The sequence below is a fragment of the Pseudophryne corroboree genome, chromosome 6 (assembly GCF_028390025.1).
Source record: "Pseudophryne corroboree isolate aPseCor3 chromosome 6, aPseCor3.hap2, whole genome shotgun sequence".
Classification (NCBI taxonomy): domain Eukaryota; kingdom Metazoa; phylum Chordata; class Amphibia; order Anura; family Myobatrachidae; genus Pseudophryne; species Pseudophryne corroboree.
Window position 1 is genome coordinate 176,304,126 of NC_086449.1, and position 14,675 is coordinate 176,318,800.

Genomic DNA, 14,675 nt, shown 5'->3' on the forward strand with positions numbered 1-14,675 from the left:
AAACTGAAATCTAAATTGCAGTGTAAAAATAAAGCAGCCAGTATTTATCCTGCACAGAAACAAAATAACCCACCCAAATCTAACTCTCTCTGCACATGTTATATCTACCTCCCCTGCAGTGCACATGGGTTTGCCCAACTGCTAACAAAGTTCCTGCTGCGATCAACTCAGAATTACCCCATAGTCCCGATCACTGCCCATTCACAGTACACATTAAATCTCCTTATCCTTTCAATCGCTCCTATACTTGGCATTTAGATGAGAAACTACTCCTGAACCCTTCCTTATGTACTTAAATTTACTTTGATATTAAAAATTATTTTGCATTCAATGTCGACCCCAGTATTTCGCCTCAAACGCTTTGGGATGCCTATAAGGCAGTGATACGTGGATCTCTAATAAAATCTGCAGCATTCGCTAGGAAAACCACGTCCAGACGACTCAGTGATCTCATGGACATAGTGGCCCAACTGGAGTTGCTCCATAAAACTTCAAGCTCCGCTGAAGATTATCGCAAGCTGTCAGTAGCTAAGGGGGAACTTAACCTTTGACTTACAGCTAAAGCAGAATCCTCACTTAGAAGGCTCAACCAAACTTTTTACGAAAAAAGCGATAAAGCTTATAGGCTCTTAGCAACCAGACTAGGTGCTAACCTACCGCAGAACAATGTCTTATCGATCAAATCGCGTTTGGGAATGCCTGTTCATGATCCCACTTGTATTGCAGAGGAGTTCAGGAAGTTCTACACACAGCTATATAACCTTTCATCTTCTAGATATAGCCCTCCTTCTTCTGCTACCTCTATACAGAATTTACTATCTCGTTGCAACCTCCACAAATACCTTCCGCTGACCTTGACTCTCTTTGTTCTAAAGTCCTGGTTCAAGAAATAATAACTTTGATTAAGAACCTTAAGACCAGTAAAGCCCCCAGCCCGGACCGCTTTACTGCCAGTTATTATAAAACATTTATCTCTATTATTTCCCCTTATCTGATGGAGATGTTCACTGATGTGATGTCAGGGGGTTCCTTCTCCAAAGAAGCCTTTTAGGCCAGGATTATTGCTATTCCAAAAGAAGGTAAAGACCCTTCCAATTGTGCTCATTACAGACCTATCGCTCTTGAACACCGACATTAAGATATACGCAAAGATTCTTGCTAATCGGTTGAACCGTGTTTTACCCCGTACTGATCCACAATGACCAAGTGGGCTTTATACCTGGATGCTAAGACAGGGACAACACTAGTCGAGTAATCAGCGTTATCCATTCTCTCAAGAGTTCTCATACTCCTGCTACAGTGTTGTCCCTGAAAGCAGAGAAGGTCTTTGACTGGATTTAGCTGGCCCTTTATGAATCATACTTTGCAGGCCTTTGGTCTTGCAGGTAGCTATCTCTGTAGCGTCCAAGCCCTGTATTTCTCCCCCTCAGCTAGGGTATCTGTGAATGGGATTCTCTCCGCCCCACTCTCTATAAACAATGGCACAAGGCAGGGGTGTCCTTTGTCACCCCTGATCTTGCCTTGGTTATCGAGCATTTAGCTGCCCACATTCGTCTGGACAATGATATTAGCAGAGTGCTCCTTGGCAAGGATGAAAATAAAATATATCTATTCTATTCATGGACAACGTCCTCCTCAGTCTATCATACACTCATATTTCCCTAAACTCTTTGGGTCCCTGGAGCTTATGGCGCTTAATCTGGTTATAAGATAAATCTCTCTAAAATGGAGGCGATTGCTTTCAATCTCTCCCCGCTAACTCTAAAACTATTACGACACAAGTATAACCTGGCATGGTGGGCTTCCAAAATCAAATACTTGGGAATCTATATAACGAATCACTACAATACCTTGTATGGTACTAACTTTATATCTTTGTTCAAGACTATCAAACAAGATCTCTTTTGATGGAGAAGCCTAATTATATCATGGTTAGGCAGAATAGTAACAATCAAAATTAACATATTACCAAGACTACTCTATCTCTTTCAGACTCTTCCTGTTCAGGTACCTAGAGCTTCCTTACTACAACTGCACAAGTGGTTTATTCAATTTGTGTGGAAGCTCAAACCACCTCGTATTAGCTTCTTATCGCTTCGACGTCCTACCTCAAATGGTGGAACTGGGTTCAGTGATATAACTCTATACTATTATGCATCTCACATTAGCCAAGCTGTAGCTTAATTCACATTATCTGAAGCTCCTTGGTGGGTCACATTAGAGGCTAACTTATGCAAAGTTTTCTCAATGTCTTTGGTCATTGGGTTGGCTCCCTCAGACAGACCCGTCCAAGCCCGTATACATCCCGTTATCACTTTCACTTGTTCAATCTGGGAGTACTGCAAAACTCACTTTGCAACTACTTCCTACCCTTCCCCCATCAACCCCCTTTGGCACAACCCGGCCTTTCCCCCCGGTTTCAACTGTAGCCATTTCTATCTGTGGTATGAAGGGGACATTAGGGTCATACATGATCTATTAGACTCAAAATATTGCACCTCTCTGGATCTCTTACAGAACAAATACACTCTCTCCGCCATCAATTGCTTCACATACATCCAAATTTGTCACTTCTTTAATTCACTCCCTATTACCTCGATAACCAGACCCCTGACTGATATTGAGTCTATTAGTCTAAACTGTCCCCACAACCACTTGCTTCAGGTTAAAACCCCTACTTCCCTGAACCACGAGCTTCAATGGAAAAAAAATATTGGACCGTCACCGGATGAGGACACAACTACAGTCCATGAAAGAGTCTCTAAAACATCTATTTCCTCTCTAATTAAGGAAAATGCCTATAATGTTTATTACAGATTGTACCTGGTACCTACCCGGCTATGTAAAATGTATAGCACCGCCTCAGACCAATGTTGGAGAGGTTGTGGCGGGGAGAAAACCTTTCTACACATATGGTGGTCTCGTCCTAAAATTGCTAAGTTCTGGGACGAGATTTCCCATATCTTGCATGAGGTCCTTCAGACCCTTATAGTTAATTCTCCTTTCTCCTTGGTTGCCCAATATTTGGCCTTGATAACCTCACGGATAAACTCTTTATGCATATTATAAAAGCAGCCCATTGTCTAATCTAATAGCCAAACAATGTATACTGTATGTACTGATCCCCCCTCACGACAGCAACTTACACATAAAATATGGCATGTCACAGCTATGGAGAAAATATCAGCCTATCTCCGCAATTCTACCTCTAGATGCCTCACAATTTGGAATGGCTGGTTTCTGTACAACAACACTGACCCACATGGTGCTCTCCCTTCAGGTTTCTCAGGCCTCCTGCATTGAGGAGTATGTTACAATCCCTCAACCCCTGACTGAATTAGCTATATACACCCCTTGGGTTCCTATTTTCATTTACATTAACGACACGGACTAGGCATATGCTTTTTGCTTTCTTCCTCTGCTCTACCTTCCTCGTGTCTTCTTTCTCATCTTCTTTCACTCTTCCTCTCTCCCTTTCTCTTCTCCCTCCATTACGCTTTCGTGTCTACACGTGTCTGTTTTGTCCGTTCACATCTATACCTTAGGGTTGATTATTATCCTATGTTTGTTTATAGCTAAGTCCTCTTTTTTTCTCTACTATGTACAAGATACACGCCTTAACCTTTATGCTATGTACTCTAGATTGATCCACAATCATGCATATTTAAGTGTTCCTCACTGCTCTGTTTGTATGTACTTTATTACTAATTTTTACCAGTGTACACTTGCCTCTGCTTCTGTATTGACCGAAAAATGATAAATAAACATGTTTAAAAAAAGATATTGAAATGATTGACCAAAATTGTTACTGCTAATGTTGCTTCTACAAGCTACTGAGTTGTACCTAATTATTCGCCATTGTCTTCATAATTTTGAATTTTGTTTGATCATATTATGGTAAAATATTTTGTGTTATTTGTTGAGTGGGATCAAACAAATTTAGGACTTGCTGAGGACTATATTATTACTTAAATAGCATCAGCATATTCTGATGCCTGTTGCAACAAAACAATAATAGAACAAGACTAGGTAAGAATATACAGACACAAAGGTACTGCAAGAAGGCCATGCTCACAAGTTTAAAATCTATAGGGATCCTTGCTAGTTCTTTTTTGATATGCTAAAAATACTGATTTAAGAGAGTATGGGGATGATTTATAACCATCCGCATCCTCAGATACGGATGTGCTGTGATAAAATTGAACAAGCTCTCAATGCGATTATTGATTACATCACATGCATGTAACAATAATCGCATGCATGGACACAGCTTGCGACAAAGCTGTGTTACTCTGCAGAAATACCCTGCGCATGCACCTCCACTGATAACATCCCTGTTAATGCTGCTGTCAGGTCAACCCTCCCATCGTGACTACCCCCTACCCATGCTTCTACCCTCCCTTCACTGCATACTTAGCCAGTGATTGGTGCTCCAATGCGCTCCTCCTGCTCCAGTCATGTATTCTCCATCTCCTGCACTGTGTTCCTGTCATCTGAAGCTGCAAACTGCTGCAAATGCTGGTTTACAGCGTCAGATGACAGGGGTCACAGTGCAGGAGCCGGAAATCAGCTGATCGGAGCAGAGAAAGCACACCGGAGCACCGATCACAAGGGGATGTAAGTATATTTAATTTTATTTTAAACTGTAATCAGCTTACATAGTTGATCACACTGACAAGGTGCCCGCACAGTTTTCTCGGCCAGGGTGCAGAGAAAGATGTGCAGAAGGCTGCATAACACAGTGAGCCCTGTGATTATGCCAGCTGAAGCTGGTGTAATTATCACAGGGCTCATTGCAGTTTGTTTTTTTTTCACTATTTTTTTTTTTTTTGTAAATTCACCAAGTTTGCATTTTCCATTATAAGTGTGGGGAATGCAATCTGGATTATGAAAAAAAGGAAATTAAAGGGTTTGGAAAACTGCTCCAAAAGCCCTTTAGTACATTCAGGTTATACTAAAATATTGCGAAAAGGGTGTGAAAACTCCCTTTTTCATATTTTTTTAGTAAAAATAATGTTAATAAATATGCCCCTATGTGTGCTTTCTTATTCACATGACAGCATATGGTTACTGCATTAACATGCCAAGTGTAATTGCTACAGCTTTGCTGCCTTGTAGTGGCTCTCTCCAAAAGTGACCCTCCTGCGGCTTCACAGTGGTCCCTGAGATTGCAAGAGAATCTAAGACACTCTACTTTAAAAAGTAATATATTGTTTATTTGATCAATTTTAGCAAGGAAAAATACAAATATAAGTAGTAGTCCTAAAATAAACTCCGTGGAGTGAACTGCATAAAAATTGGTTCAGTAGAGTGACAATAGTACTTTACTGAAAAAATAATGTTTCCATCAACCTAATTTATCTGTTAATTTTTCATCTATGGACATCTGTAGATTAATTGTTTCCAAGCCTGCAGAACTGACCTTATCTCTAACACTCCTGTAACCCCCACACAACAAGACATTAAAATTGAACAAGACACATCTTTCAAGGAGGAAAGATTTAATGTTGTATTTTATATATAAATAATGAAAGAAACGTGAGCTTCTCATGCCAAAAAGCAACTAACTACACAGCTTGTGAGCTACTGCAGAATAGTGTGTGCTCCTTGTTACTGCAACAGATAATGATTCCAATTTAATTGCCAATCAGACATGTAATAGAGTTGCCAGTCTGCACCTGAAATTATCTAATTTGTAATAACTTATTTTTTATCTATATGTATATTTTCATATAACTTATGACATAAGATTTACTAACCAGTGGAGATAACAGAGACAGCCAATCATTAGAGTTTTGGCTACAATAATATAATCTTCAGACAGGGCTGAGTTCAGCAGAAAGTGAACAGAGTTCACATCCTTATTAAATAAGGATGTTATTATGAGTATGCATATGTCTACTAATATGTATTGCCAATTGTCAGAGAGCCAGTATTCCAGCACAATGATTTACACTTATACTTCATCCACTACTCTAGTAAAAGCTTAGCAAACTCTAATTATCCTGTAGTCACAAGTAACCATCTCAATGCTGGAATGGGGTAGAGGCCAGAGGGTCATAAGTAAATAAACAAACCTCTTTAGTTTTCAATAGGCTATAGCCACTTCTGCACTGCATTTATGATTTCTCACTAACACATACATCATGCACTGTACCAAACTGTATTAACATACAGCATGTGCCCCCTACTGCTAGAATAAAAAATGCATCACAGCCTCCAATCCAATATAGAAGCAGAAAAGGTAATTTACATGCTTCACAGCCAAAAAAATCTCACTATATGCAGAGGTGAGTGCTGCAACATAAGAACTCCCTAGTATGAACTTGTCATACAAAAACCATGAAACTGGCTTTAGTATACTGTATGTGTGAAAAATGTCCTTATTTTTATGTTTAATATAAACTAAGAAAATAGATTCTATAAACCTTATATTGCTTGCTTTGTTCCTGTGAATGGTATAATATGTGTATGTGTGTGTGTATGCACAAGCGCATTCGTCATTTCAGACTTTGTTTTTATCATATGTATGAATGTATTTATATATGTTTGTGTGTGAACTTATTGTCACATTTTCTGGATACAGCAGAATATTAAAAGTGCTACAAAGAGCATAAAATCGATTTAATATGCAAGTAAAATACTAATAACACAATATGGGCCACATATCATATTCTGTGTGGTTTAGAATTTACTGAATTTGGAGGAACATGTCGTTCTCAGCAAGTGCTGGTCCTTTCTTCTACAAATATTTCGTTAAATAATTACGAGAATAACAGTTCAGCACTTGACAGCTCCCAGCATCCTTGATGACAACAATGGACAGCTCAGTGTCCATGGGCTCAGTACTGAACAGCTCACAGCTTCCATGGGTTCAGTACGGTATTGCTCACAGCAACTCTGGCTTCAGCACTGGACAGCTCACAGTGTCCCTCGGATCCGCACTGGACAGCTCACTGTGCCTCTCTACTCAGTATTAGATAGATCACAGATTCTCTAGCTTCATCACTGGACAGCACATTGCGTCTCTGGGTTCGGCAGTGGATAGCTCTGGCTTCAGCACTGGACAGCTCACAGCGTCCTTGGATTAAGCACTGGACAGCTCAAGGTGTCACTGAATTCAGCACTGGACAGCTCACAGCGTCACTGAATTCAGCACTGGACAGCTCACATCGTCCCTGGATTCAGAACTGGACAACTCACAGCGTCCCTGGATTCAGAATTAGACAGCTCACAGCGTCCCTGAATTCAGCACTGGGCAGCTCACAGCATACTCAGCTCTGGACCGCATATACACAGATTTTTGCACCGTACAGATCCGTAGGAATCAGCCCGATCACACAGTGGTTCGTACGGGAGATGACTGTATATATCCTTCAGCTATGGCAACGTTACTGCTCCTAGTTCAATAATTCTAACATAGCGCTCTAAACACTGACAGTAGTCAGACAGCAAAGGCACTTATTTCATTCCATGGACTGTGGCAATACCTCAATCCACACCCACCATAAAGCTGCTCTGCACCCATTGGTTGCAAGCAAGGGCATAGCTCATTAAATATTTAGCAGCTTCTTGTGGTCTGTGGCTGAGAACGCTGAAGCCTGACAATGCTGCTAAGGGAAGGGAAGAGGAGAGAGGTGGAGGAAGAATAAACTACGAGGATTGATACAGCCATGAGCAATATCAAACCATAGGAGTGTGGGATGCTGAACAGCACACGGGAGCTAGAGAAGTGAGACCAGCTCTAAGCAAAGTTGTTATGGAAAGGATACAAAAGGGGGAAAATAGTGTCTGATGGTAAGGAGAGCATATCAAGCTGCATCAGCGAAAGGAAGCAGACAGGACGCAAAGCTTAGCAAACAACTAATAAGCATTCCCAAAAGGCGAAGAGGAGGGGAGGGGGTATTTAAAGACAAGATGGAAAAGCCCAGTACTTGATGCAAACAGTAAAAATAAAGTTAAGAACGTAGTGAGAAAAGGGCATTTTAATGTTACATAGCATTAACTGCATATTTCTATCTGGAGCATCCAGTGGTCTTCAGGGGACTAGAACAGTAAAGACTCTCAAGGGACAGTAGTGTTCCCCCCTGAACATAACCCTGAAGCAGGTGTAAAACTCTCCTGGTGTACCGCTAGTTAGGCTGCAGCTACTGGATATCGGGTATACAAAATACCATCAACAATGCATTCCTAAACCTGCTTTCAGCTTTTATTGCGAGGAATGTATGTGTCAGTACTCAGAACAGATCATGTTTGGATATAAAAAGCAATGAAAAGCTGTTATGCAAGGAGCATGACTCAAGCGATCGAGGAAAACACACATTGAAAACGGACTATCCAAGGAATATGCATCTCCCTGTGCTTGCAGTACTGCTGCCAAGGTACACCCAGCTCTGACATGCTTTCATCCAACAGGAACAAAATGCACAAGGCGTAAATCTCTACTCAGTAAATAAAGTCTAAATTATAGTTGGGTTGCGGCTACCTGGCGCTTAAGAAATCGTATTAGGGCTGCTGCGTGCAAGAGACGGGGGACAAAGAAGACTAGAGATGGCTGATTGTGACCTGTACTGAGGATGGAGACAGAGCCTGGTCATTTCCTCGTTTACCTGATTCTCCTTTCATCTGTAGGATTTTACCCTGTAGGAGCTGCACAGAGAGGTACTAACACAACTACAGTATATCATCAGGTGTCTGCTGGAGTGTGCTGGCGTGTCTGCTATAATGTAATGTATGCAATTATGCATCAGATGCATGTGTGTTTCTCGTGCTGCCATATATGCATGTGATCATTTGCACCACCGTGTGTAATTAGAAGTATTATGAGCCTTGCCATGGTGAATGGAGTACGTGTGTATGACACTGCCCTTATATACAGGTAGCGTTTTGCACCAGAATATGTGCAGTATGTGTGTAACAACTAACCACACCCTCCAATATGTTCAACGCGTAGTTGCAAGAATGTACAAAGATAACGAAAGAGTGAACCAAAGTATCGCCAGTGTATGTTATCCATAGTTGCGAATAACGTGTCTATTGCTTCAAGGTTGTGGCTAGCAATGGTGTATAGTTGTGCACAATGTACTGCACTGTATGTCTGGTAGGTCACTGCAGACGTGTCATCATTACAACCTACAGTGTTTTAAAAATGCTTTTCTAGCGTCTCCAGCACATATAGGGTAAAGCTCACTGTGAATGCTACAGTACGTCCCTTATATATCTAAGTCCATATTTAATTTTACTTAGGCCACAGAAAAGTCAAAGTACTAAGACCCTGATACGTGTGATAACTGATATTAAACAATTCACATATGAACCCTAGGCTAAAGAGTTGCAGGCTTGACTAGTTCAATTTACGTGGAACGTGCAGGAAGGCTTTGAACGCTGACTATATTGCATGAGGTACTGTGAGGACTTGAGAAGTGTTCAGGTGTTTTTTTTTTTCATACTGATATTTTAAATAACTAAAAAATGGAATAATAGGAAATAGTATTATCAAATGTGCTGCTTCCAGGGGGATTATTCCAACAGTATATTCTGTTGTAGCCGCTCAGTTTTGGAGCAGGCAGCTACAGTACAGTAATATCCTATTAAGACTCATCTGAAATCAGTTTCATGTGTAATTATAATACTGTATGTACCCAACACACACGGTGTATTTAATTTAAACGAATGGGCTTTCACTCTGCTACTGATATGGTATTAGAGATAGAAATACATCATTGTGATAGTATGAAATGTATGTGTATACTGCATGATACAGTACTTATATATTGATGTACAGGAATGATTACTGAATTAACTATTGTGGGTAAACATACTATAGGCCATAATGAAGTGCCATTTTTGGTCCGTTTTACGTAAGTTACAGAAGCGCATTACAGATAAACTGTATATAGCCATCTAGTGTAGAACTACAACTCTCAGCATGACAGAATATCTACACCTCCTGCAAAGCCACCTGTTGTCTTCAAACACTGCTCCGTTAAACCTACACATTCACATGCATTTGTACAACGAAGTCAATAAAGGATAGTTTAGACTCACTATCTATCTATCTATCTATCTATCTATCTATCTATATATCCATCCATCCATTATCTATCTATCTATCTATCTATCTATCTATCTATCTATCTATCCATCCATCTAATTTCTAACAGGTAAACAGAAAATGAAACATATGTCAAGGTGTCTCCTCTGTGCTGCTGTTAAGGCAACAGACTGTCGCTCGGGCAAAGTAACAATAGATCGGGAAATAAGGGGAGAGAATTCACAAGCCTATGGTGTCTGGCGTGCTTTAGTGTGTGTATACAGTACCTGGCTGCAGCTACAGTACGGTGCTCTCCTGCGTGTCGGTACAGCTTGCTGATTGCTGCAGTTCTATGCGTCTGTCTCTCCTACCGTACTCATTGCAATGCTGTATGCTGTTATTTCCAATGGCTGGATCCCTTTAAACTTATTGCTCAGTCCTGGTTATTTTGTCAAATATGTGACGGTATTACTGACACTTGCTCAGATGACAACTTCATAACAATCTATCTTTCACCTGAAACCAGGCTTACTGAATGTCCCAACGCCAGCTGCAGTGAGATTATTGCAGTTTATAGAGTTAATATAAACTTTCATCTCAAATGGCTGCTTGCAGTGCTCCAGTAATGAAAAGCTACACCTCAGACACTAGGAGATTAATTAATGGGTCACTTATAAATATTATGTCCGAGTATGAGAATAATTCATCTCTATACAGTTCAGGTTAAAGCTAGAACAGGTTTCTGTAACTGATTGGGATAATTATGGTGGTAATAATAAAAATAATAATAAAAATAATAACAATAATAAAAAAAATATATCCAAGATAATTGCGTCACAAATAAAAGGATCCTATGGATCCTATGGGTCTATTCATCATTATTTAATTTGTACGTTTATACAGTATACTGTACTTTAAATTAAGTGTCAATGCCATTCTTCAAAAAGGTAATGCAGGAGATATCATGGATATTTCCTGCTTACCCCTTAGCCCAATCTGGCCTGCTGGCCCCGTAAACTAGTATGGGGACCTAAATTTATCAAGCTCCAAAAATACAACATTTTTGCCGCTTGACTGCAGGAACATTTGTCCTCTTCAGATGGCGTTCGTTACCGCACCCATGCTGCTTCCCTGTGGGAAGGAGTCCAGGTCACAAAGAGAGATCCATTAAGATCTCTCCACCACTGCTCAGCTCCTTCTGCTGGAAGTCGTGCATGCATGAACCCAAGTTCTCCCATGCACAGTAGCACTGCGGAGTCAGACTCAGAAGTGCTAAGTTTCACTGCTTCTTATGCAGTAGTAAAAATATTTGCAGTGACAGTAGATCTTCAGGCACTAACAGCAAGTGGAATACTTAATTATCAGGAGTTGTCTGGCAACCAATAATTAACCTAATGAATAGGCTCTCTGGTGTCCTCTGGTGTGAATTAATTTATCAATATTTGCTTTAAACATAGATATATTCCGACTGGGATGGTATCAGGATCCTGATACTCAGTATCCCTACACCTACTGGGTAACTATGTTACACCTAATTCCTAATCTCCCTAACCCTTCTTACCTGCAACCTGACCCTAATGCTCCCCCCCCCCCCCCCCCCACAGCCTAACCCTAACCCTCCCCGGTGGTGCTTAACCCTAACCTCCCTTCTCACAACCTAAACCTAACCCTTCCGCCGCTGCAGCCTAACCCTCCCTCTACTGCAGCCTAACCCTAACCCTCCCTCCCCTGCAGCCTAACCCTAAACCTCCCTCCCCTGCATCCTAACCCTAACCCTCCAGGCTGGTGCCTAACCCTATCAATCCGTCCCTGCAGCCTAACCCTAACCTTTCCCCCCACAGTCTAAACCTAAACTTCAACACCTCCCTCAGCAGTCCAGGCATACTTACAGTATGTCAGGATCCCTGTGTTGGTATTCCTATCACTGTTGGGATTCTGGCATCTGTATTTTCTGAATGCCGGGATCCTGAATGCTGGGATCCTGAGCAGATCCCTCTCTGATAATCTGTGTAAAAATGTGAGGAGAAAACATTCCACATCCTGGACAGGATAGCACAGTACTGCTCAGCCTTCTTATACAGTAGGTACGAATTTACAAAAGGTGTCAGTTTGCCATTGTACTGTAGGAACCAGATGCTACTGTAGCATTCATCTGGGATTCCAAGTGTTAGAGAGCCATTGTATTTGAACCCCTAAATTAGTTTGCCATTGTTCTAAGGGGTATCCGAACTCCAGGTCGACACCAAAATGGTCGACATGCATTAGGTCGACACCAATTGGTTGACATGCCTTAGGTCGACATGGGCAAAAGGTTGGCATGGAAAAAGGTCGACATGAACAAGGTCAACATGAGTTTTAAAAAAAATAATCATTTTTTTAACTTTTTCATACTTTACAATCCACGTGGACTACGATTGGGAACGGTAACCTGTGCTGAGCGCAGCGGTAGTGGAGTGAGGCACCTTGCCTGAAGCATGGCGAGTATAGCGAGCCATGCAAGGGGATGTGGTGCACTAATTGGGGTTCCCTGTCACTCAACGAAGAAAACAACACCAAAAAAACATAAAAACTCATGTGGACCTTTTTCCATGTTGACCTTTTCCATGTCGACCTTTTGCCATGTCGACATAAGGTGCGTCGACCAATTGGTGTCGACATAAGAAGGCATGTCGACCTTTTTTATGTCGACCTGGAGTCCCAGACCTATTCTAAGGTCCCAGTTGTTAGAGTGACTTTGGTCTGGAGCCCCAAGTGTCATGGTACCATTGTTCTGGTCTCCTACATTAATTTGTTATTATTCTGATACCCCAGGGGTTCTGGTGTAATTATTCAGACTGAGACCTCAAGTGTTAAATTGTCATTGAGACTTACAGAACAGAGTACTATTGTTCTGGAACTCCAAAAGAGGCAGGTACCAATAGAATATATTACATATTTGACAGTCTGGGGTCCTTGAAAAACAGATGCTGGGACCTCAGTCTATTTCTTGATCCACAAGGTATGCATCTCTTACATAACATTGTGTGCATTCCTTATAAACTCAGATTAGGTATACTGTAGGAAAACTGGTTCTCCAGTTAATTTGAAATTACAAATCCCAACCTGATGTGACAACCCCTAGCTGATAAAGCTTATCATAACTTTTAGGTCTTCAGTAGCTGGAAAGCTTATGGCTTTCTACATCAGAGCTAGGAAACATAACTCATAACCAAATACTGTGGTTATAATAATATTACATATAAAAAAGTAAGTTATTATGGTATCTAAATCCTACAATGCAAAATAAAATACCCAGTGATATTTCTATACTATAGATTGCAATCAAATAATCAATAGTGAGGTTAAAAGATATTTAAACAAATTACTTTTACAGATCTGTGCATGAAGTCACACAGTGTTGGCTCAGCATGGGAGTATACAGATAAAAATGCCAAGTGCACTGAAAAATATTTTATTCTTAGACACAAGGGGGCAGCACTTGTCATAGTTGAAAGAGAACATACTGCGTAATGCATGTTACAGTCAGTATCCACTGTAATGTATATAGTGAAATCATAACATACTAGAATATATGAGTCAAATATAATACAGTAATAGTCGTATCTTTTAATATTTTTAATTCTATGTTGTTACTTTAAAATGATGCCCACTAAATGCTGGTATTGCTTGGGCAGTACATTAGTTAAAAATCTATGTAAAGATAAGCTTTAGTTTGTGCTTGCCAGTAAATATGAACTGCAAAAAATATATGGCTTTAACATTCCCTGTTGTTTTTGTCTTTAAGTTGTTAAATAGCATCAACAATGTTATAGTGTTCTATAATATAGTGTACTAACAAAGGGAGTGGAGAGGATCAGTATTGTCATGTCTGTAACGTATGGTCATACTTTGTTGCACAGAGAAGGAACAAAGTGAAACATCATACATTGCATGCACAAATACACCTATAATTGAATAATGTTTTTACAAGAGTAGGCAATCTGTATTGTAAACATTATCAATTTGGCAGCACGATTGTTACAGGTACAAACAGTGATCTTGAGCCATTGTTGGCTCGCACACAAGTGGTTTTGGCATAGCAAGTGTTGATTAACTGCAGTTGTCTATTTACCTGTCAAATGCAGCTACATTATAATGGAATGTCCTCTTGAGCTTCTAAAGAGGCCCAGATCTGTGAAAGTCTTCTCAGCTACATAAATGCCACCTACTGTACTGCCCTTCCCTAAAAGCAGGCAAGAGCGGATCGCGTTATTGCTTAAATGTGAAAGGACTGACTACTATCTCTGTCACTGCACTCTGCCAGTTGCACAAGTCTGTGGTTAAACAGACAGCTATTAAATGTGATTCTCTGTGCGTACCATTCTGTGTGATGTATCATGTATAAACCATTAGCATTGCATAGTGACAGTCACTGGGTTGTGATAGTGTTCTGTGGTAGAATGCTTTGAGAAGAGTGATGAATCTGCTCTATATAAATGACCTTTCTGTCATCCCTCAGTTTTAACCACAATTTACAAGAGCTGTTCAAACAAGCACTGCTTAGAATGGCCTCCCAAATGGATACTGGATGATTGTCTACCTAGTCAAGTACACTCTCAGCTCTGTCTTAATTGTGCATTTAATATTTATACAATATTCATGT

At 40.5% G+C, this 14,675-nt stretch overlaps 1 protein-coding gene across 2 annotated transcripts in view; it reads left to right on the forward strand.

The window, feature by feature from the left end:
* The first annotated feature begins 6,950 nt into the window (after positions 1 to 6,950).
* UNC5D (unc-5 netrin receptor D) overlaps positions 6,951 to 14,675 on the forward strand; it is an 866,621-nt gene continuing 858,896 nt past the window's right edge. The window contains exon 1 of one of the 2 annotated variants that reach the window (XM_063932131.1): positions 6,951 to 8,661. In XM_063932131.1, coding sequence (XP_063788201.1) covers positions 8,577 to 8,661 — 85 coding nt within the window. In that variant the 5' untranslated portion in view covers positions 6,951 to 8,576. The remainder of the gene's footprint in view (positions 8,662 to 14,675) is intronic. The other variant, XM_063932130.1, reaches the window with a different exon arrangement.